The sequence below is a fragment of the Diplotaxodon limnothrissa genome, linkage group LG9, assembly GCF_057381915.1.
Source record: "Diplotaxodon limnothrissa isolate DT_005_m linkage group LG9, D_limnothrissa_male_GT1.1, whole genome shotgun sequence".
NCBI classification, from domain to species: Eukaryota; Metazoa; Chordata; class Actinopteri; order Cichliformes; family Cichlidae; genus Diplotaxodon; species Diplotaxodon limnothrissa.
In genome coordinates this window covers 18,572,694-18,597,948 of record NC_140604.1, presented here as the reverse complement: position 1 = coordinate 18,597,948, position 25,255 = coordinate 18,572,694, and the positions used below count along the sequence as shown (strand labels likewise).

Genomic DNA, 25,255 nt, shown 5'->3' with positions numbered 1-25,255 from the left:
TGCAGCACCCAAGTATGTGTTCTTTCAAAGGATAGTTCACAGTTACAACAGCAAAGTTAATGGAAGAATGAGGTGCCCAACACCGAGCTGCATTCACTGAACATTGCTATGAAGTTGACCTGCTTTTTGATTGGACGTTGAATGAAGAAAATTAACAAACCAGCAAAAAACTGTTTTACCTTTTATGATGAAAGATACCCAAATCAAATCATTAACTTCTCCTTCCTCCTTTCAGACTGTGTCCCAGGAGGAGAGTGCAGTGGAGTCTCAGCCCCTCCCCAACATCGATCACCTGCTCACCAACATCGGCCGTACGGGCACATCGCAGGGTGAAGTATCAGGTAACACGCTGCATTTTGACAGGCCAACTCTGTGGTGGGTTAACCTTTCTCTACCCTTTCACCGCTGAGCACTGTGGTCAAAGCTGGGAGGGACCGGTTGTGTTTAAGATTAGAAACAAATGTTGATGATGCTGCTTCTTCCCCAGGCCAAGCTTCCCCTTTTGCTCCTTTGGCTGTTGCCATTAGGAAGAATGGCTAACACTGAGTCCAAACAATGAATTCTCATTCTGGGACGTTACATAATGCCCTTTTGTCAGGTGTCTTTTGGCCCTGCTTTTGCAGTTCTGTAAACTTATTAGGTGTTAGGAATTAGGACATCGGTAAGGGTGGCAGTGTCAGAAATTACAAGCTTAACAGCACGATTATTGTGGTTGATGCCACTGTGGTTCGCATCCTGTTTTGAGCTTAGAAGACTTTTTATTACCTCAAACTGGGCTTTTGGGGGCCACATATTACATAACAAAAGTCTGAATTTTCATCTTAATTCTGACCATTTCAAGAACTTAACTTCTGTAAATGAAACCCCACGTAGCTCACCTGGTAAAAAAACATCTTTATTCCAATTTATTCCAAGTTTTGTGCACAGGGAAAAATCATGGATTGTCTTAATATTTATTCCTTGGTTAAGTTTACACCTCTTTAAAGATCCATTCGTTGATTCTATAACCCGGCGTGTTATGCACGCTACTGCGAAAGGACACCTTCTGCTGAGACACGCCAGCAGCTTTGACAAAACGGCATTATCTGACAGCCCCGATATGAGAACAGGCCGGTCCAAATCCCTGTGTGGGATTCAGTGGGCAATTTATTTGCATCCCCAAAAGGATGCAAAAAATTGCCTCCCTCCTTCATTTGCTTTAAAATCTATTCCTCCTTTTCGGTATATGCTAGCCTTTTAAGCAGTTCTTTTTAAACAACCTTCTGCCCTTTTTGGTACCCCCATTTCCCCCTCTTTTTCCTGCCTACTGTTGCACTAATACGGCATGTTCTTTGGCACGTCAGAACTAGATGTTTTTACAGTAAAAGGCGACCTCTGATTCCTCTGTCTCTAGTGAGGCTCTGTCGGGTGTCCTAACGGCTTTCCCAGCATTCACACATACTGATCTTGACACAGGCCAAGTGGGAGGAGTCTATCACACCATGATGTCACTGATGGACTCTATAATGTCTGTGATGGACAGCTGGAACTGTAGGAAGAAGGAGGATTGTTGCCCGCAGTGTAGCTGCCTAGTCTGCAGGAACCCGCAGCTCTATTAAGAAATGCCAAAGAGAGAGAAGAAAACAAAACAAACAAACAAACAAAAAAGTTAATCAAAGAAAGCTTGATGAAAAGGGGAAGCGAAGCGGCAACACGGTACTGTACGGTGTCCGGTTTTCTATCAGAGTATACCTAACACAGGCCGGTGCTACTGTCTGAAAGGCTCTCCGCTGTCTCTCCTCACTGTCTCGCAAGCTTGCCAACAGGAGAGATAGCATGGTACGGTTTCTACGTCACTGGTCAGTGTGCACCTGCATATTGTGCCTCCATCTGTATTGTAAGGGGTGTATAGGGGGGCTTGGCTATGTCACACAAACACAAATTTTAGCTAAGGGATGCTATGAGTGACAGATTGCAGAGCAGGTGAGGACTGATTATAGGTTTTCCTTGCTGACACACTCATTCTCATGTAGTGTCCTCTCTTCTCATATAGCTAGCCCCTCTGTGACCCCCCCGTCACCTTCATTTCTTTTTTTCTTTATTTGGTTTCTTCCATAGATGTTTTTTGTCATCACTGTGTCAATGTGTCTGAGACCTCATATCATCTCACACTGCTTCATTGGCAAATTTGGTATCAACCTGTTTTGACAGAAATGGATCGGTGACATTGATCTCCAGTTAGAAGCTTAAACCATATTTGTTATTTTAATACTGAAGTTTAATTTTAGGCTTTTTTTAAAATAAGGTTGACAGTTACAAAAAAACATGGCTAGGAAAAGGGCTGTCACATCATTAGATTGTCACTGTACAAATATTTGTGCTAAAAAGCTTCATGACAACATTATTGCAATATCTGGAAAATCAGAAAAAGAATATTCAGATCATTCAAATTATTTGCAACTTTGTTTATTATGTGTTTATTTCCTTTCTGGCAAACGAATCTTAGTCAGAAAAAAGAAGCTATGACGACGTGTCTCCAAAATCTCTATATACTGTGGTTTTATCATAGACTGTATGTAAAAGATGGAAGCAACCGCTTCTGTTGACTTTTAAGGTTCTGTGTAAAACATGAACTGGGAATTTAGACTTTCACCTTAAACTTGACATGACGAGAGGTTTGGATCTCACTGAGGAACTGAAAATACTGCCCATTCATAAAATAGTGACCAGTCAGTCAAAATGAAGCCAGACTCTATTGTCCATTTTACGCTACATGAAATCATAATTTACTGTATGAACATCAGCTGAACACTGACTTTTTAAAGAAGCAATTTCAGTCTGTGCTTGCTATTTTAAAAGTACAGGTAATAGAAGCCTTTTTGGTGGCTCTTGCATTTTTTATATACAGTCTATGGGTTGTAGCTAGCTAGCAGTTACTGTGTCATCAGGATGCAATCAACATTAATGTGCAGTGCTCCTAGCTGATATTCTAGCATGTGAATGATATGAACTGGGTCATCTACAGTAACAAATTACATGCTTTTTGGAGAGTTTCACCTCTTCATGGCTTTGAAAATGATAGTAAACTCAAGTGTTTCTTAACCTAAAGAAACTTTTTAAAACCTAGTTGGATGATCTGAAAAGTAGCACAAACCACAGAGATTAAGACACGTGAGAGGTTGACACTTGCAGTGACAATTACAACAGAAGCATTTGTTCATAATTCTTACAGTGCAGCCCAAGAAATTGTTGAAAGTATCAGGAGAAATCCTCATATGTGGCCACTACCAATTTTTTTTTCTATCAGAAAATGCTACCACAGGACCACGGTTTCATTCCTGGATAACAAATCGATCACCATCCTCGTGTTGCATGGCACGTCATCTGCCCCGCTGCTGTTCGTTGCAAAAGTTGCACTCAGAATCACCAAGATGAGCTTTGATGGAAATAGCCGTCAGCATCTTCTGTGGGTTTTCTGACACCCTCTGGTCTACACTTAATTAGGAAACAATGTCATGTCACATGTCATGTCACATGTCACACATACAGACGTGGACCTGAGTGTAACGCTGAGCTCATCTGTCCCCGTGTGCAGCATGGCCTGTTGTCCGCTTGTGTTTGCTCTCACCTCTCATCGGTCTCGTGTTTTTCATCATGCTTCTTCTCATCAACATGGTTCTTTCTCCTCCTTTGTTTCCTGTCACACTCATTTCCACACGTTTAACCCCCTCTGTGTGCTCACCTGTGTTGTTAAATCATCTAACGTGTCTCTCTTTTTCTCTTTTACCTACAGATTCCCCAACTAGTGACTCGGCTAAATCAAAGGTGAGTGTGTGTCTCCAGTGTCTGATGGTGTGAGATGAGAGGAGGTAGGAAGAGAACAGATGATATAAACTTACTGCTGAAGGCATTTTCACCTAATTTAATTTATAGCAGCATCTTGTTTACTTGTTCTGATTTTCTGCCTTATTCCTGAACAGTGAAAAAGACTAATTTGTGGTACTCACAACACTACTAGAATACATATAAGAAGTTAAACAGCAACATCTGCAATGTTCTCATTAAGAGACAGATGTGATGCTGGACTTTGTTTTATGGTTCAAAGACAGCCTGTCAAAAAATAAGGAACGTTAAAAAGATAATTTGGTGTTAAATACCAGAGGATCAGAAAGAAAGATTGTAAACACAAAACTTAAACAAATGACTGACCACAAAATTTGTTTGGCGTTTGAAAACATGCACGATTGCTGTCACAGGGTGCAGGGATTTTGTACTTCAAAACACCCACAGACCTCACTGTGAACAGTTTTCACTCATCTGTTGCTACACACTGGGCCTCATTCACAAAAATTAAAAGATCACGTGGTCCCTGTCCTCCACCTGCTTCTTTCATTTTCTTCTAGTTGTGGTTCAAAGGGCTCCACATCTGTTATTGCAGCCCAGCTCTCTCAGTTTACCCGAGGAGGAGGTGTGCCGCTTCCGGCTTTCATTCACCAAAGTCTTCCTTTTTTGCATTTTGCAAGTGTTCCGTTTTACAGCAACTTCATTGATTTCTCAGTAGTTTCTGGGAAAATCTTTGTCCTGGTGAATAACAAAAAAGTTCACTATGAATCTGATGGTAATTCAGAATATTTGTCTGGACATACAAGTGATTGAGGCCCATTGTGTATTCTCAGTGCTGTGACCACACATTATTTGACCCTCACATCCACAGTGAAAACGAAACAATTTCCATGGTTAGATGGTCAGCGAGTTGGAGCCATAAAGGCTGCTGTGCATCAAGTCTTTCATGAAGTCCTTCTCGGGGACACCCTGGATTAAAAACTTGTGGCTGAGGAACTTGGGAGTGTTCAACAGCTTGTTAGGATGTAGGAGGGAAAAAAAGGCAGATGCTTTCCATCATTGCACTGCTGTTCTCTTCAGCTTCAGCCGCGCTTCAGTTCATGCTGTGCTGCTGCTTCTGCTTCTGCTTTAAAGCCAGCATGAATCAGTACTGTGCTCCCTGTTTATGATGCTGCTAATGTCCCTCTTTCTGTCTACTTGTTTGTCTGGTGCTTCATGGGAACAGGTGGAGTACAGACTTGAGGAAAGGGGTTGGGGTTAAAAGTTTCTGTGTCGTCTTTTGTGTTTCTTAGATTCAGCAGTGCTCATTTTGTTCTTCTTGTGCTCTCTCTTTCTGTTCCCCTCTCCTCTGTGCAGGGTTCCTCAGGGAAGGATCAGTGCAGCAGAGACCTCCTGGTCTCCTCCATCTTTGCTGTAGCCAGCCGCAAAAGAAAGAAGTCAAGGGAGAAGCCGCAGCCTAGCAGCTCAGACGATGATCTGGATTCTGTATTCCTCAAGAAGGAAATCCTTGGCCAGAAGCCAAACCAGCAGACCGAGGCACAGGGCGAGACTCGTCCCAGCCCTAACACCAAACCCAGCACGAAGCAGCAAGCACGGACAGAAGAGAGGAAGGAGAACGGGAGGACAGTGGAGCTCACACCTAAAGCTAAGAGAGAGCACCGAAACTCTTTATTCCTGAGGGAGAAGATTACCCCCAGACGCTCCTCGCCTTCACCTTTACCTTCCCCAAAGATTTCCAACTCTCCCAACATCAGCTACCAAACAGCTCCTCAGGGAAAATCCTCATTGTCAGACCCTCCGTCCCAGCTTGATGAAAACACCTCAGACCTTGGGACCATGAGCTCTGGAGCATCAGTGCCACGATCCAGACCGAAAAAGTGGATTGCGGGAGTGTCCCCTGACCTGCCAGCAGGAGCCGCTCTGGGAGCAGGTGCGGGGGCGTCCGCTGGCGCAGAGGTGAGCTCTATCACCTCTGACTACTCCACCACCTCCTCTATCACGTTCCTGACTGGAGCGGAATCAAGCGTGCTGAGTCCAGAGCTGCAGGGTGGCGAGGAGGCAGATGATGAGCGCAGTGAGCTCATCAGCGAGGGACGACCGATGGAGACAGACAGCGAGAGCGACTTTCCAGTTTTTGCTCCAGGCGGCGGCAGCAGCCAGTCCACACCCTGCCCAGCGCAAAGTCAAGAAAAGGCAGAGGCCAAAGGGGGCAGTGCTATCGAAGGGGGCACCTCACCAAAACTGGAAGCACGGCGGCTCTTCCCAACACACCGCATGATCGAGTGCGATACCCTCTCAAGAAGGTGGTCCCTGAAACAGAAAACAGACAGTGAATCATCAGTCGAAGGGGCTGCTGGCAGCGGGGAGCGAAGCGAGGGCAGGGCGGAGTCTTCCAGCCGGTTGTCTCGAGTCCTGGAGGTGATGAAAAAGGGCCGATCCACGAGCAGCCTCAGCTCTTCTTCGCGCAGTGAGTCAGAGCGATCCGAACCAGCCTGGCACCTTAAGATCACAGAGAGGCTCAAGTTTAGGCTACGAACGTCCGCTGATGACATGTTTACTCAGAAGAACCGATCTCCCGACGGTCGCAGTAAGAAAAAGAACATCCGACGGAGGCACACCATGGGCGGGCAGAGAGACTTCGCAGAGCTGGCAATCATCAACGACTGGCGGGAGCAGGGTGGGGTGGACCAGGCGGCTGAACTCTCAGCTCTAGACCCCCTGAGGCCTAGATGCTCCTCTCAGGACTTATCCATTCGAGACTGGATTGCGAGGGAGCAAAGCAGAGGCTCCGAGCCAAGCGTCGAGGTTGCGCCCAAAGCGGTGCCTGAGGATGATCACGCAGAAGTGCATGAAGAAAGACCTCCCGAAAGACCTCCACCTCCACCGCCTTCGGATTCCCCTGGGGCTCAGCCTCCAGCCGGGGAGCACATTAACGGCAGAGGGCTGCAAAGCAAAAACAAAGGCTCCTTAGGGGACGACGCTCACCCACACAAACTCTCTGGAGCGCAAGTTGTCCGCTCACGGTTCTACCAGTATCTGTGAAATGGAAAACAAAAAACAAAACCGGGATGAATGTGTACGTGTATGAATGTGGGTATTTTAGCTGAGGTTACTGCACAATATTTTTTCTACAAAGTATACTTTATGTATCTACTGTACATACTTATTATGATTGTTACTGGAATTCGACTGAAGAGATGTCTAACACAGACTTTTCTCCTGTAAGATCGAACCCAACGAGTGCAAGAATCTGACTTTAATAGGACACGATGACAAATATAAGGGTCAACTCGAGTATTACTGAGGAAAGCAGGTGCAAGAGTTTTTTTTAATAAGGAATCATGACTCAGTTCTTCCTCTTTGGAGCGGTATGAAGAATGTATTACACTTTTTGGACTAACATGAGTTGCTTGTGACAATAATGTCTTTTTCAAAACGGCATGTCTGTGTTTTTCTCGGCTGTACTTGAAGTACGTGGAAGTAACTGAGGGCTGCTTTCTGAGCTGAGTGCTGTGGGAAGTTTATTTTTTTCTTTTTATGTTTCTTGTCGTTTTATTTTGTATTTTCACAGCACACTCACAACAGCCAGATATTAGCTTGAGGAACTGGGGGATTATTATAGTTTTATGAAATAAAAGACTGAGAAAACAGTAATAAAAGCTGATACTACAGTATGTAATGCTTGGTACAGTAGTTTTGTGAAGGTATAGTCCAAAAAGTGAGTTTTTACATACGAAAAAAAAGTGCCTCTTTTATTTGTTTTGTTTTTAAACTGTTTTTATGGATGGTTGGAAACACAAGGAGGGTTGTTTTTTTCTTTTAACCTCACAGGCATTCCAGATTTTATCCTGTTTTTAGTTAAACTCACAGCAGCATCGGAGCAACATCGGATTTTTATCGCGGTAATGTTTCATTATAGTTTTATTTCAGTTTTCCACCCCCCCCCCCCCCCCCCCCCCCGGGTTTTGCAGTAAAAATTGAACGGGTGCTTTAAAAAGCTGGGAGAAAAAAAAAATGTTTGAAACTGCATGAGACAATGTTTGCTGAAGAGTGAACATCTCGCCCGTGTTTACAGAAAAACATGGGCGCAACACCACATCCTCCCCTCAACAAACACTGGAAATAAATAACCTTTATTTAGACCCTCGTCTCTTTGGCGTCATTGTTGTTATTCTCAGAAAACATCTGGGAAGAATAATAGACCAGATTTTTTTTTTGTCCAAACAAATATATTTATTACAATAAATCGCATATGTTTTTATCAAAGCATTGTGTTGCTCTTCAGATTTGTATGCTTGCATCACGTTGAAATATTACAACAGCCTGATTTAAATCACAACAATCATGACAGCTGTTGTAATGCAACACCAGCTTCAAAGCTCAGGAATATACAATGATCTCTTGGCTTACTTTCCTGCTTTAAACAGATGGGGTGAAACTGACAGGGATCGTAGACAAATGTTTCTTAATTTTGATGCCTTCAAGATATAAAATTCTGCCTCATTCCAAGAAGTTTAAATAGAAATCTGAGATCAGGTCATGTGCTGCAAATAATATGAAGCATAAATAGTTGCAGAAATAAACAAATTACAAATAACTGACACAAAAAACTTACTGCTCTTGTAATTTACAGCCAAAGTTTGTAGATTTTCCTGTTTTATAACAAAAGTCATAATTAGGGTGGCAAACCAGAGGCTCGGGGTCCAGAAGCAGCCCACAGAAAGAAAGGCTTTGGAAAACGGGAAGGAGGGTTTTACAACTTTTCCTACTGATGAAGACCTCATCATTGGCCACTCATACTAAACAAAAGTAATTTAGTAAAGAGAAAAGTTCCTGTTTTTCCACCAACTTTTTCCTGTAGTTTTATAAATTGATTCAAAATATTAAATGTCAAAGAGCCATGCTGACAGATTGCTTTCATTAACTACAGTAACTTTTCTTAAAAATGCAGAAAACCTGAGACGTATGCTGAAATTCAGTTAAATAATTAGCAACATGAATTATCATATTAAAGATTGTATCTTTTAAAAATAGGAATGTATATTTTTATATTTTTATTCTCGACTCTTTTATATGACTTAATCCTACAGAATAAAACAGAATGAAATTGTAGGATAAGTTGCACAGTAAACCAAAAGGATCTGATGAATTTTAATTTTTTTGATTTTTCTATTTTTTCTTCTGAAAAGAACTACTTTCTTTTCTGGTCCATCATTATTAGTTGGGAAGAACTAATTTGGAAAGTGAAGCTGTTCGCGGAGCATGAATTTCAACAAGTAAAACACCAGAAGAGCTAAATGAATAAATGAAAACGCAAAGGATACTGTAGAATGACCACTCGGTAGCTTTCCTTATCAGCAGCTCAGCATCCATCACTTAGAACAACACAATAACGGGTACGACAGCTAGGAATAAACTACTAGACAGCCCTGCCGCAAAAGCATATCATATGGCGTAAATCCACAATACCCCACGGCTCAATGTAGGCACTAACATAACCCAGAATATGACAGATACTACTTAGCTCTCTGCTTTTGTAATGATCAGAGCTGATCAGAGTAAAGGTTTGAATGGGTGTCGTTACCCTGTCTTACTTTGCTAGTTGTGGTTAAAATCAGAATAAAGTTATATTAACAAATACAGCATGAAAACTGGTTTAGAGGATTAAACTGCTCCTGAAGAATTTCTTTTTTTATTTTACTAATTTTTTACTAGAGTGAGATGGAGTTTGTTTTCATTATGAAGGACATTTTCATTCACTATATTTACTCTAATGCCTCGCGATTGTTTTTTTTTTCCTTTCTTCTTTTTTTAAACCTAGAATTAGAAGGCTGGAGTTTAGGACGCAGATACAAATGACACAAATCTCGCTCATTTCTTGATATGTGTTATAAATAGTTCAGTTCAGTTCAGTTCATTTTTATTTCAAACATTTCAAACATGTGCCTTCACAATCATTACAAAATATCATTCCATTATTTGTTTGAAAAGGAGTAGGCTGAAGTATTTACTTATTTGTCCCTACCCCCTCAAGTTTTACCTCTCATTCATTTAATTTTTTTTTTTGTCTTAAATTAAACAAACAACATATGAAACATATAAACATATGAAGTAAAACAAAACATAACATACATAAATCAAAAACAAGAAATTAGCAAGCCCCACCACAGTATAGTTTCTTTCATATGAAAAATACAGAATGTGTATATTTGCAGATACACAAGTTATGGAAAAACAACAAATAAATAAATAAATAAATAATGGCTTATTAAATGTCGTTTCCCATCACAGTACGGCAGTACTCATGGTATCCATGGCAACTCTATACTTCCTGTTTCTGGGTGACATACCAATCAGCCTCACACTTCCGTAATCAGCATACATAAGCGTGTTGAACAATTCAAAATACATAAAAGTGAATCAGAGCTGACAACATCAACCCTGTGGGGTCTGAATGGATCCTTTACTACACTGACACAGCAAGGCAATTAGCATATTTTGCTTTATTATTATTGATTGTATGTTTTGCAAAAGACTGAGCCTTGCCCTGTCATTGCACCAAATCATCAAAAGCTGCAATAACCATGAACCAAGATGCACAATTGTCACGGTCCTTCCACATAAAGCGCACATAAAGCTCTGCTTCGCGTGACGTAACGTAAAGGCGTGTTTTTCCGTAGAGCTGGAGACATTCACTTTATGCAAGCCTCCACCTGACCTGACGCCTGTGCACCGCTCAGGTAAGACAGAGTTATTTACTTTAATAAACGAAACGAAAAGAGCACCTATCTGAAAGTGGAAGATGGCATGCGTTTATTTGGCAAGGTTTTTTTTTTTTGGTTTTGTTTTGTTTATTCAATTTTTAGATAACAAAACAAAAGATTATTTTCTACGGTTTGATCTTCTTTTCTTCTCGTTGGTTTAACCGTCCGTTGTCTTAGATGAGAGTTTATTGTGATTTTTCTTTAATAATATTATGGAATCCCGTCTTTGGATATATTTCAAATATTTGCATTCTTGTTACATAGCACTGAGAAGAAGCAGCACCTGAGTCCCACAGGAATTTGTTACGTGACACCAGAAGAACAGGTGTAACAGGTGCGACAAACAACCTGTTTGCTGTCCGAAACTAAAACACCGAGCAGCAGAGATTTTCTCAAGTAAAATAAAGTAAAACAATGCAAACAATTACAAAAAAGCAAGTATTGTGTATACATGGTGTCTACCATTGAAAGTTAAATTCTTTTTACAAAACAATCATGTTTAAAACATTTACTTAACTTTGAAAGCTTTTAAACTACTAAAAACAGCCATGCTGTTTTGTGTTAAAACAATACCCTGAACCTGACATTGGCTGGACTCTCACTAATACTACTTTCTGTTTTTAAACCACATTAAGTCAGGGTAACATTCAACCCTGACTCTTACATGACACATTCCTGCTTTATTTAAGCAAACCCAGTTCTTGTAAAAATCAAGCACACATACTAGTAGAATACTGCCTCCATGTGGTTGAAATTTTCATTACACTTGAGAGATTATTAGGCTCTTTGGCCTAGATTGAGTGGAGTGAAGCTGCCACTCCTCCACATTGGGAAGAAGTCAGCTCAGGGGAATATTGAGAAGTTCAATATGTAGCCCACTAAATTCTGTTAAATAAATAAATAAATAAATAAACCTCAATCATACACTGTGAAAAATTGCTGAACCCTTTTGTGGTGATCTTCATGATGGTGTAATTTACAGCCCACAGCACATTTAAACAGACAAACATTTTTACATTCCAGATCTAAAAAACAACAACAACACAGTTTCAAAATAAATGAAAGCTGAAAAGTGTGTTATGTCGTGTTAGCTAATTATTGTGGAAAGTAAAATCACAGTGATTTCGACAACATGGGTTCAGAATTTTCAAACTGATTCATCCCGTAAATCACAAGACACTGTGCTCACCTGCATAAGCTCCCTTTGTAGGATAAAATTATTGGTAGTAGATGTCAGCCATTTAAGCCAAAACCAATTACCAATAAGAATAATTATCATAAGAATATGCTTTAAAACATGTCAGCTAGTGCAGCTGTTTACATCATGAGAGTTTTCAATAATAGGTGTAGATTGTACCACCTGTTAGCTAGCTGTGTACACAAAGGTTTTATAATCTAGGCTCAATAGTTTTGGTCAAGTGTTCACATATATCTCTTCGTCTGTTGCTTTATATCTTATAAACCTGGGGCCCGGCTGTTTGCAGTGTTATTCAATCAGTACTATAGGTTGGCAGATAGGTTGGCAAAAGCAGCTGTTAAAAGAGTCGACATAGATGTACAGTTACCATTGTCAAAATCTGAAGGGAAAAGTGTAGTTTGGGCAGAAAGTCGGAACTTATGGCAAATGGCATGGGATAATGAAACAAAAGGGAGACATTTATATAGGGTGCAAAACACAATAGAAGCTAAGAGGAGTAGCGGATTGCAGAGACGTGAGGAGGTTGTTATCAGTCGAATACGAACGGGCCACTGCTTTTTAAATGGTACTCTTTTTCAGATAGGGAAACATCCGACTGGGTTGTGTGATGGGTGCACTGATATGGAGACAGTTGAGCATGTACTCCTTAGTTGTAGGAAGTATGTAAGTCACAGGAGGGTGATGTGGGGTGAAATGAGTGGTGGAAGGGAACTTACATTTGAACAAGTGGTTAATAAGTTAAGTCATGGTGAAGGGAAAGTGGTGGCTTTTCGTTTTTTGAGAAGTACTGGTCTCATCAAGAGGATCTGAGGATTCAGGAGTGACGGATGGTTAACAGCCAGGAGATGGCAGTAATGCAACAGTTTTGGATGCAAGCTTCTTCTTCTACATTTTAATGGCGGTTGGCAAACAACTTTTAGGTGCATTTACCACCACCTTCTGGAAAGGAGTGTGGGTCAGAACGGTTTTGTAATCTACAGTCTCGGATAGGCTACGTTCACACTGTCATACCATGATCGGATATGGGTCGCATAGGGTCCAAAAAATCGGATTTGATGCGCTTTCGCCTGCAGTGTGAACGTAGCCATACACACCCGTCTTGGATGCAAGCTGCCGTTAAACTTGACTGAAGAAGAAGTGCAGGGGTGTGGGGCATGTCTCATGGGTGTGGTAGATGATAAATGTGGTTGCACTCACCTGTTCACGGCACCTGATGATGAGCAGAAAGGCAGGGTGAGCATGAAGCAAAACTTTCTGTTGCCCGCAGCTTGAATGATTTTGATGTATTTTCACTGGAACTTGATGGTTTATGTATATTTGTGCACTAATTGATGCCATAGGCCAAATTGTAAGTTGGCATTGTAATTAGTGCAGTTATTGTTGAGTTGCAGTTATTTGTTTGTGCAATCTGTGCATTTGTTTAATAGTTAATCCCATGTGCTGATTTATATATTGGACAGTTGCATGTGGAATAAAAGGAGCAAATGGTACAGAAGTGTATTTTATGCCTTTATTGTTGCGCGTCATCTGTGTCCTCATGTTTAGCCTGCCGCGGTTGGAGGAGCCGCAACAAATTGTCAACAGAAAGTGTTTTTAGGTTTTATTAGATTGTTTATATACTGGGCGATCGTGGCTCAAGAGTTGGGAGTTCGCCTTGTAATCGGAAGGTTGCCGGTTCGAGCCCCGGCTTGGACAGTCTCTGTCGTTGTGTCCTTGGGCAAGACACTTCACCCGTTGCCTACTGGTGGTGGTCAGAGGGCCCGGTGGCGCCAGTGTCCGACAGCCTCGCCTCTGTCAGTGCGCCCCAGGGTGGCTGTGACTACAATGTATGTGTGTGGATGACTGGATATGTAAAGCGCTTTGGGGTCCATAGGGACTAGTAAAGCGCTATATAAATACAGGCCATTTACCATATATAGATGAGTTTTATTGATGATAGTTTGCTGTTGCCTTTGTCCACGCAGCTTTTAGATTAAGCCTTTGGCTACACAAAATAGATTTCTGTCAGGAGTCATATTCCCCTGTTAGGTTTTAGCAGTACAGCTGCACAAGGCGTTGTACTGATTTGCTTTCTAGTTATTGTGCATCAGGCGGCTGAAGCCATTGGCTTGGGAGTACCGCCGCAGTTTGTGTTTAAGACAGTTTGTCTTCCTCACAGCTGACGGTATGGAGGTACATAAATACCCACCGCTAGTATGTACGGAAGACTAGGTTGAGTGAGTTAGGTTTAATAGGCAGAGGGGGATATTTCTCCTGTTAATTGTGTGTGTCCAAGGTTTATTGAAGGGAATGTCATCAAGTTGATGTGTTGGAATGAGGCTGTGTGGCATAGGTGCAGTTCAGCGTTTGGATTTTGTAATGTTGTGAAAAAAATGGAGACACACCAATTAATACAATGTGGTGATGTGGATGGAAAAAAAGATAGCCGAAACCGACTGCTAAGGCTTTGGCGAATCAGATTGAAAGACTTCAAACAGAACATCCCACTAAGATTAATAAAATTAAAAAGGTCATAAAGGTTATTAAAGAATTAAAGCAATCTGAAGATAATGTTTCCACTGTTCAGGCTCAGAGAATTTGTCTGTGTTGCTTAATGAGGCAACTCGTCTGCATGAAACCTTGCTTCCTTTGCTTCCTCAATAAGAGCAAGAAAAACAAACTGCTTGGTTTAGAAGTGTGCGAGCACATAATACTGAGTTTATGGAAGAGATAAAGAAATGGCTTCATGATGCAAAGGGAAACCTGCAGAGTAGAAATCAGGTGTCTGAGCTTGATTTGCCACATTTAAATCCACCTGGTGTTGAGTCTTCTGATGTATTACCTGCTGGAAATGGTTCTGGTGCTTCTAGGCACGCCGGGAATGTTGGTAAAGGTGCTGCGATAGATGATGTTAATCAAAGTGATAGCATCTCTAATGTTGCAAGCAGAAGTTGTAGGAAAAGTAAATCATCACTCAGTGGCTCAATGGTTTCATCTGCCTTGTCAGCACGCATAATGGCAGAAGCTGACATGGCTGCCCTTCTTGTTCGACAGAGGTTATTGAAAGAAAAGCATGCTTTGGAAGAACAAATACAGCTTAAGAAAAGAAAGGAGCTGCTTGACTTAGAAACTGAAATAGCAGCCTCAGCAGCAAAGGTGAATGTTTTAAAAGCTTCTGAAATGTCCCGAGTCTCAAGTGCTGTTAATGGTAAATCTGATGGAATGAATTTGTATTTAGAACGAGAGCAGGGGCGTTTAGGCATTTTAAATCCTAATGCTCCGACGTTCAATACTGTGTTACCAGAGCGACCATATCAGGGTGTTGATGAAAGTGATCATCAAGCACATGTATTGGATGTGAGGCCCAAGGTTAAGAATATTTCTCAGCCTAAGGTCGTTTTGTTGGAACAGTCAGAGGCGAAGTTATATCAAGTATTTCCAGGTGCAGTTTCAACTACTCAGATGATGTCGCAGTCTCACGCACAATCAAAACCTCTTACACATACAATGCAAGTTGGTGAGGGTCATGATCATCTAGTCAGTTTTGAAGAAACAAAATGAAATTACAAGTTTATTGGCTGAGCAGCAGTCTCTGTTTTTGCTACCAAGGCGTGACATTCAGTTATTTGATGGTGATCCTTTGCAATATCAAACATTTATGAGAGCTTTTGAGCACATGGTGGAGAGTCAAGCTCACAGTGCTAAGGATTGTTTATATGTTCTCGAGCAATATACTAGAGGCCATCCAAGAGAAATGGTCAGAAGCTGTCAGTATATCCCTGCTGAGTATGGATATGCTAAAGCTAAATCTTTGCTCCAGGAGAACTTTGGCAATTCGCTGAAAATTGCTGCTGCCTACATTGAAAGGGTCAGTAAATGGCCACCTATAAAATCTGATGATGTGAAGGCTTTGCAGGAATATGGGTTTTTATTAAGGCAATGTTGTAATGCAATGGGAGACGTTGAGTCCTTGCATGAGTTGGATGTCTCTGCTAATATGCAAGCAGGTATAAAAAAAGTTACCTTATAAGCTCAGGGATAAGTGGAGGAATGTTGTCTGCGATCTGCAGGAGAGGTTTCAACGTAAAGTGGTTTTTTGCGATGTTGAGTTTGTCGAAAGGCAAGTTAAGATCACAAGTGACCCATTGTTTGGAGATATACAGGATCCTCTGACAGCCATCAGAAAAGAGGCTAGGAATGGTAAGTCTCAGTTTTACCCTAAGGCTAAGCGGAGTAGTTTTGCTACTACTGTGGCCAAGGTGGAAGATTGAGCCAGTATTGAGGCGAGAGAGTGGTTCAGTTGTGACCAAGGTTTGCTTGTTTTGTGGAGCAGGGCATATGTTGGATTTGTGTCCTTCATTTGAAAGAAAGTTGCACTGTGAAAGATTATCTTTTTTGAAAGAGAATGGTGTGTGTTTTGGTTGTCTGCGCATTGGGCACAGAAGCAAGGACTGTAGGAAACGTCTCTTGTGTAAAGTCTGTAAACAGAAACACCCCACACTCTTACATATCCACTCCAAGCAGAGGGAAAGTGTTTCAGTGCAAACTATAGGAGGGTGAGAACCACCAGATGAAGGTCCTTCATGTGCTGTGCAAAGCAGTGGTGTTACTGGGGCCGGTGAGCAAAATAGTGCTCTGTCCATAATACCAGTTAGAGTGAAGGCCAAGAAAGGTAATCAGTCACTGATAACCTATGCTTTTCTAGATCCTGGGAGCTCAGCTTCATTTTGTACTGAAGGGCTCATGAATAGGCTGAATCTTTCAGGAAGGAAAACTGGCATTCTTTTGCAGACAATGGGTCAGGAGAAAATGGTCAGTAGTTATGTTGTTTCAGATTTGGAAGTAGCTGGTTTGGATTTAGATCACTACTGTGACTTGCCTGACTTATTTACTCAGAAAAGCATGCCTGTTCATCAATGTAATATTCCCCGACAGGAAGATCTCGATAGATGGCCACATTTGCGCCATATTAAGATACTGGAGATAAATTCCGGGGTAGACCTGTTGATCGGGACTAATGTGCCCAAGGCTTTAGAGCCATGGGATGTTGTTAGAAGTCAGGATGGAGGTCCCTGTGCAGTAAAAACTATGCTGGGTTGGACGGTGAATGGTCCTCTCAGAGAGGATTGTAAGACTGACATTTTTGATGTGAGTGTCAATAGGATTTCCGTGGCAAGATTGGATGAGCTGTGGGAACGTCAAATGAAGGCTGATTTTCCAGAATGTATTCAGGATGAGCAATTTGCTTTGTCTAGAGAAGATCAGCAGTTTATGAAGTCAATGATGGATTCTGTTAAGTTGGTTGATGGTCATTACACCATTGGTTTACCTTTTAGGTGCAATCAGGTAAAAATGGATGATTCCTGGTTGTCAGGGCCAAAGTTTCTTGCTCAACCAGAAATTAATTGGCCAGTGAACCTTGATTTTTGGAAAGATCTCTTCAAATGATCCAGAGATTAAAATGGGCGTTTTAGTTAATGCTGTTGATGCAAATGAATACAAAGATGGTGCGATGAAGTTAATTATTTTTCTTCGTGGACTCGTCTGAAAAAGATGGTTGCATGGATTCTTAGATTCAAAGATTTGCTGCAGGAACTTAGTAAAAAGAGGAAACGGCTGAAAGAGAGCTTTGCGTCTAGCGTGACTAAAGAAAATCTTGAGGAAAATCTTAAAAGAGAGTTGCAAACTGTCAAGGACCATGCTGCTAAAGGATTTCTCTCTGTAAAAGAACTTAACAAGGCAGAGAATGCAGTTCTTTGTTTTTGTCAAAGGAGGAGATATTCAGATGAGATCAGTAGGTTGCAGAGGGGTGAAAAGGTGAAGAAGAGTAGTGAGCTCTATAGGCTTAATCCTAAGCTTGAGAATGGTGTGTTGAGAGTGGGAGGTAGGCTTAGTAGAGCAGCTACCAATTCAGTTTTTCTTTCCTTCTAACCTGAAATTCCGATTTAAATATTTTGAGCTTTGTTATTTACATAATGCTGAACATAAGGAGAACCTTGAAAGGTTTCGTGTGAAACCAGAAGAACAGGTGTAGCATTGTGTGATTTTTCTGCAAAGATTGAAAGCCCACACAGAGAGATGAAGAGATTCCTAACATTGCACATTACCTTCAAGTCATTACTTAAACGACTACAGGCATAAAAACATTATTCAGCAACTCGCATCATAAAATAAGTCTGAGAATAATGTGGGGTGTTTTGTAACCCTTACACTATACACAAGCAACAAGGGTTTGTCATTTCTCTTAAAAAAAAAAAAAAAAAAAAGTGATTCCCCTTATTTCATGTCAGAATCGAGGATGTTGTGTTTTGTCTGAAAACTTGTTGAGTGACATTTTTTTTTTGTTTCATTGGTGTGCCACAAGGGTTGCCTAATCAGTACTGACGTGCACATGAGCCCCACCTTGTTAATAACAAAGTGGACACAAACGATGAGCTTTAGGCACACCCGTGCAGCATAACGTCAAGTAATCTTCCCCGATCTCCTGAAGGAAGCATGTCTCCTGTCTACTTTCTCCTCCTGCTGGTCCCTGTGATCTCGGCTCAGACTTTTCACTGGGGTCCCTGCCCTACTCCAAAGGTGCAATCTGACTTCATCCTTGAACCGGTGAGCACAAATAGCATAATATTTTTGGTTTACTGTCTATGTATACTCGGTATATAAAGAGTTTGAACTAATGGCTTGTCTTTGTTTACAGTACCTGGGAGAGTGGTACGAGATTGAGAAGCTGCCTGCTTACTTTGCAATAGGAGAGTGCGTCCGGGCAAACTATTCTATGAGGGAAGATGGGACTGTGCGAGTACTGACCTCTCAGGTGTTAAACGTACGGTAAGTGATGAAGGATTGGGCCATATGCTGATTCAGCAGGGCAAAATTTATCTTTAACTTATTCTGTCTGTCTGCCGGTGTGGCAGATTAGATCAGGAGACTCGTACCACTGTGTTGTCTGTGTGGTAGACTTAAAATTCTGGGAAATAATTAGTCTTTTAATATATAATGTTGTGCACATGTTTGTATGTCTCAGGAATGGCGGTAGGTGGGTTGTAGAGGGGACAGCCAAAGTCATGGAACCAAAAGAACCAGCCAAGCTTGGAGTCCAGTTCACATCTTGTAAGTACCCATCTTATCAACTTCTTTTATAACAGTGTTTTTCTTTATCTGTTTTTGCTTTTCTTTTTTTTGCTTGCCTTTTATTCTCATAAGGATGATCAGGCTCTTAAAAGTTGTATGGCATGTCTGTATTGGCTTAATTTTTCTTTTGGAAATTGTTGCTTGGTTTAGGCTATAACAAGCTTACTTTTGCACTTTTTAGGACAAGGTGTTGAATAAATAATCTAACACTGCTCGTATGTTAGCATGCTAACAGTAGTATTTACGTTAAAAAACCGTGACACCAAACACGTGATCACTATTCTTACTGTAGCCTAATGAATGCCCAAATCATCATCATGTAGATTATACTGCCACTTATATAAGTAAAAATTTGACATGAAATCTTTCTGAAAATGTTGTCATGTAATCAAAGTATTATAGTCTATGCTGCCCAAAGAGAGGAGCAAATATGGCTACATAGAAATGTACAATATGTATTGAAGAAATCTCTCTCTTTACAGCCTGTCAACTTTAAATGGAAAATTGTATTGTTTTGTTCATTTTTGTCTGAGTATCTTTGATTTTTTTTTTTTTTGGTTTCCAGTTCTTCCCTACTCTCCATACTGGGTTGTGTCGACTGACTACACCACCTATTCTGTAGTGTACTCCTGCACAGACATCTTTAAGAGATTCCATTTCAACTACGCCTGGATTTTCTCACGGTCGCCCACCTTGCCCTGCGTAATTGTGGCTTATGCTAAAAAGCTGCTGAATGAAGAAGGAATCAACACTTCCAAGATGACCTACACAGATCATAACTGTGAATTGTGTAACTGAGGTCTAATACATAGAGTTTTCCTTCCTGAATATTTTATATAAACTACTCAGTTTACCTGTATTACTCTGTGGCCTTTTAATCCTTTGAATTCTTTAGGGCCAGAGAATTTTGTCACAATTTTAGTACATTTTTCACTTAAATGATAAGTTACATCTAAAATATTCATTTGGTACTATATCAGCATGTTAAGGTATTCATTTAAGATATTATTTGATTAACAGAACAATGTTTATTTACTTACAATAATCAGTGAAACAAGCTACTTTTGGTAATTAAAAAACTATAAAGCTTCTGTATAAATTAAAGTTACATCCATTATTCAATTGTTTCATCTCTTTTCATTCTTCTGCTGAACATTTTTATAACTGATCGTTGTAATTGGTTGCTAGGGGTTCACTGACCGGTCTCTAGGCCGACAAAGACAAAAAAAAACAACAAACTAAGAAAATGCAAAAACAAAAGCCTGACGAATACTATCTGATTATTTGGAGGTGAAAAGCCAACAAGGTTAGATGGTATTTAATGTGGAAGATGACAGAAGTGTTAGACAAACTTATAGTCACTAATATTTAGAACACTCATTTGTTCCAAAGTTTGCAAATTTAAAATAATCAATTAAAATGTAGGTTTTCACTGAATGTCTCTGGTTCATAGAAGAAGAAAAATGTATGCTTGTTAGATAAGGAATGTATTTGTTTCATGTTGTTATGCATGTAGGACTGTGAGAAATAACAATTCAAAACTGTAATGTGGAGCAAACTGAAAGGTTGTCATTGACACAGTGCAAGTTCTCTACCAGCAATAACACCAATGCATAACCAAAACATGCTGGCATTTACTGTTATGTTAAAGGTGTTAGAATCACAATATTATAAATATCACACCGTGTGTGTGTGTGTGTGTGTGTGTGTGCGCGTATTTTTTCGCAATGCTCGTACTTTGTGATTACTCACCTGATCCACTGACTTTATCTTCTGATCATGTGAAGAGTTAGCAGTGGGAGACTTTGTACACAGTCTGTAGGCTGCTCACCCAATCAGAAAATGGGCATAGTAGAGCCTTATCTAGAGCCAGTCAACAGCCAGTCATCCTCGTGTTTTTCAAGATATTTATATGAATCTAATCAAACCAGATAATGATTAAGAAGCAGAAACACATGGGATCTGGATAAATTAAATATTTTATTGCTTGTCATAGTTAGTGTTTTCATAATTTGGGCACGTCAGCTGCTATGTAGGAGCTCATACACTCGGTGCCTACCAGCGTCAGACCACCATATGACATCGGTGAACAGTTTAGGCAAGAAAACTTTAATAGCGTCAAAGGGAAATACACCAAACTGCAATCTTAAAAGTTTGATGTTATTTATTTAAATATGTTATAAAACACGTACAAGTACTTTCGGAATATCAACAGGTGTTTCATGTAATTGAATGATTCCTAATTGTTCTTTTTTTAGTTTTTTCTTTTTTTTAAATTGTTACACAGTATAGAATAGTGATTGTGAATCCACAAGATCTGGTGTGGCAACATGTGGTATGCAAAACACCCAAAAGGAAACAGACCTGCTTCCAGTGATGGAAGCATTTTATTTTAAAAACGGCACAATGTCAATTTCTTCTGAATGGGCAATTTCAGCCTTTTCACAAGCATTTCGTTTAATCATACCACTAGTTTTAGTTTAACTAGTTTTTTACGCATCTACTGGGGTTTCTTTCACGGGTTGATGCGACCATTTTATTTAAAAATCGGGATTTCGGGATGTTGAACTAGATGGAGACAGAGCCAGCTAGTTTTGTTTTGTTTTTTAAAATAAATGTTGATGTTGTAGCGATTTGGCACATAAGTAAAATTGAAGCACACAATCCCGTCGCACAACATCAACATTTATTTATATACAAAATAAAAATGCTTTTTTCTTTTTTACAGAAAAGAATTGTAACTTCACAATTCAACACCATTTACGTGGGTTCATAGGGTAAGTCCTCATCTTTAACCCATAGTGATTTGGGTAATTTCTCAGGGCCTTGGAAGGGTGGCCATATCAGGATACATGTTTGAAAAAGGATACATGCTTTTAAAAACGTGGTAAAATGCAGGTTACATGTTTTAAAAAAGAAAAATCTGGATGCATGTTTGAAAAAATAAGCAGGGTAGCTGTTTGAAAGATACGGTACAATACGTTTTTTGTTTTTTGGAAAGAATCAGTGTTTCAGAGAAAACATTAGCAGCCTCCTTTGTAACACTCTGTGACCAACCGTAGCTGCCCGATTTTCACCTCGTCCAACCCCACCAGATTGTGGTATGCCTCGGCGATGGCGTCAAAGACTTTCCTTACCGATGTCAGTTCGTGCAAGAGAGTCTCCTCACCCCTCGTTTCATTCCTTCCATTCAACGTCTGCTGATTGCCCACAACATCAAAATGGACGACGTCAAAGTCCGCACGGTGGCGTGACAACTTGTGTATTAGACACCCTCACTCCAAAAGCATATATCTATATAATTGGAATCTCCAAGAACATCATCCTAAAACTGCATTCGGGGGGTTGTTACAGTAAAATAATTTTTTTTTAAAAGCAGTAAAATTTTCATCTGAAAATGTTGAATTTTAGTAAAAACAATGCTTTGTAGCTTGATACTGTCATTACAGACAAAGTGGACGTTTAAAAGTCTTTTGTATTAAGCGTTTGAAATGCAATATGTCTCCTTATCAGCTGGAAATATTAAAGCCAGAACTTACAACACAATACTTTTTACTTCATGTACAGGGTTTCCAAAATAAGTTTTATTTCAAGTAAACAAACAAATACATTTGATTCAGCTAAAACAGATCATCACATTTATTCTTGTAAAGGGTTTTCTAAAAAGTTGAATTTCATGTAAAGCGTTTCCAAGGCTGTTAGCCGCGTTGCCCTGTATTGAACTTACAGGGAGTGCAGAATTATTAGGCAAGTTGTATTTTTGAGGAATAATTTTATTATTGAACAACAACCATGTTCTCAATGAACCCAAAAAACTCATTAATATCAAAGCTGAATGTTTTTGGAAGTAGTTTTTAGTTTGTTTTTAGTTTTAGCTATTTTAGGGGGATATCTGTGTGTGCAGGTGACTATTACTGTGCATAATTATTAGGCAACTTAACAAAAAACAAATATATACCCATTTCAATTATTTATTTTTACCAGTGAAACCAATATAACATCTCCACATTCACAAATATACATTTCTGACATTCAAAAACAAAAAAACAAATCAGCGACCAATATAGCCACCTTTCTTTGCAAGGACACTCAAAAGCCTGCCATCCATGGATTCTGTCAGTGTTTTGATCTGTTCACCATCAACATTGCGTGCAGCAGCAACCACAGCCTCCCAGACACTGTTCAGAGAGGTGTACTGTTTTCCCTCCATGTAAATCTCACACAGCAAATTCAAAAGTGTTAAATGTTTTGGTGTTAATAGTCTTCTTGCAAAAGTAGAGTTAATTTTACTCTAAGCAGAGTCACATTCTTTTAATGTAACTCTGAGGTGTAAAATGATAGTAGTTAAAATCGAGTGTTAAAAATGAGTGTTTCTCTGTCAAATCTGGAGGTGTTACAATGGAAACATTAACTCTTGACCTCTTAACTCTGAACTCCTACAGGGGCTATGACACCAACAGAGTAAATTCACAGACTCCGCCCCCAGCACGGCTCCAATCGAAGCTGAAGTGAAGCCGTTTCGGAACATTTTGCTCTACATATTTGAGTTGTTTGCCATGCTTGGTAAGTCATTTTTTCAAAGATTGTTTCAATTATTATTATGAGCTTTTACTTCTGTGGCTCTTTGGAGTTGAGACAAAGCTGTGTGAAAGGCATTAGCCATGTTGCTCGGTGATAGCATAACATTCTGTTTTAGCTAGCTGAAAGGTATTGTTTGCGGGCAAATACCACAGCCTTGAAAAAAGCTTGCATGTGAATTTTCAGTCAAACTTTTGGTCAAATACACCTAAAACAATGTCTAGAATGTGAAATGTTGGTATAATGGTGCTACTTGAAGCCTGAAAACGATCGCCCATAAAAAAAAACGAGCAAACAGCAGTAGCTGACGTCCTGACTGGATTCTACGGTAGCATTTAGATCCCTCCAGAGTTTTGTGCACACGGTTTAGGTAAAAATGAAAAAGGTTGAGGTTTTACATTTAGTTCAGTATTACCTGTTGCCTGTGTCTTTGTTTTTTGGGAAAATACTTTACACAAGTAATGGCTCAAAGAGGATTCCTTTTTTTTTTTTTTATTGTGCTGCAATTGTTTACTGGATTATTTGTGCCATTAATTAGTGTCAACTAATTTTTATTCAATCTCCACACAGGATATGCTTGTGAAGATGGAATATGGGGGAGAGCAGAAGTGCCTTGAAGTTCCACAAAGGGATGAATGAAGGACATGCATATTGTATTGAAGAAATAAGTGATGAGAACGCTGTTATTTGCATTTACCATGTCAGACCTTTTGATAAACAACATTCTAATGAAAGTGAGAACATGTATACTGTTACATCTTTCAGAAAATGTTTTGAAATTGTGGTGCACAGTTCAGAATAAATGTTTTTCAAAAACCATTGCATCTTTTTAGTAAATGTTTATTTCCAAAAGAAATTTCTAGAAGTTCAGAACAGTAAAATTCCCGCTTTTTAGAATGAATTAGAAGATAACTCTTACGTAGTTAAACTAAAATACTCTTTGAGAGTTAATATATAAACTCTTAACACAAAGTGTTAAATTATCAACTCCAGACAGATTTGGTGTTTAACACTAAATCAGAGTTAACGTACCAACTCTCCAAAAAGAGTTAAATTAACACTCTCTGGTGTGGACCCATATAGACACTTTAATAGTGTTGAAATCAAATCCGACAGTGTTAATTTGGACATGCTGGATTTGCTGTGCACATTTGATGATGGACCACAGGTTCTCAATGGGGTTCAGATCAGGTGAACAAGGTGGCCATGTCATTAGTTTTTCTTCTTTTATACCCTTTCTTGCCAGCCACGCTGTGGAGTACTTGGATGCGTGTGATGGAGCATTGTCCTGCATGGAAATCATGTTTTTCTTGAAGGATGCAGACTTCTTCCTGTACCACTGCTTGAAGAAGGTGTCTTCCAGAAACTGGCAGTAGGACTGGGAGTTGAGCTTGACTCCATCCTCAACCCGAAAAGGCCCCACAAGCTCATCTTTGATGATACCAGCCCAAACCAGTACTCCACCTCCACCTTGCTGGCGTCTAAGTCGGACTGGAGCTCTCTGCCCTTTACCAATCCAGCCACGGGCCCATCCATCTGGCCCATCAAGACTCACTCTCATTTCATCAGTCCATAAAACCTTAGAAAAATCAGTCTTGAGATATTTCTTGGCCCAGTCTTGACGTTTCAGCTTGTGTGTCTTGTTCAGTGGTGGTCGTGGCATCTTGACAGCTGCACGCTTGACTTTTCTCAGTTCATGGGCAGTTATTTTGCGCCTTGGTTTTTCCACACGCTTCTTGCGACCCTGTTGACTATTTTGAATGAAACGCTTGATTGTTCGATG

The 25,255-nt window shown here is 40.2% G+C and overlaps 2 protein-coding genes across 7 annotated transcripts in view; both read left to right on the top strand.

Moving 5' to 3' along the window:
• Positions 1-7,536, top strand: part of arhgap21a (Rho GTPase activating protein 21a) — a 102,652-nt gene extending 95,116 nt beyond the window's left edge. For all 6 annotated transcript variants that reach the window (XM_085362811.1, XM_085362810.1, XM_085362808.1 and 3 more), the window contains 3 exons: positions 236-341; positions 3,773-3,804; positions 5,179-7,536. In XM_085362811.1, the coding sequence (XP_085218937.1) occupies positions 236-341; positions 3,773-3,804; positions 5,179-6,864 (1,824 nt within the window). In that variant the 3' untranslated portion in view covers positions 6,865-7,536. The remainder of the gene's footprint in view (positions 1-235; positions 342-3,772; positions 3,805-5,178) is intronic.
• A 10,686-nt stretch (positions 7,537-18,222) lies between these two features.
• On the top strand, positions 18,223-19,692 carry LOC146625421 (apolipoprotein D-like). Its single transcript, XM_085362063.1, has 4 exons — positions 18,223-18,369; positions 18,461-18,591; positions 18,788-18,873; positions 19,460-19,692. The coding sequence occupies exons 1-4, from the start codon at positions 18,259-18,261 to the stop codon at positions 19,690-19,692; spliced, it is 561 nt and encodes a 186-aa protein (XP_085218189.1). The 5' UTR covers positions 18,223-18,258.
• Positions 19,693-25,255: the final 5,563 nt, after the last annotated feature.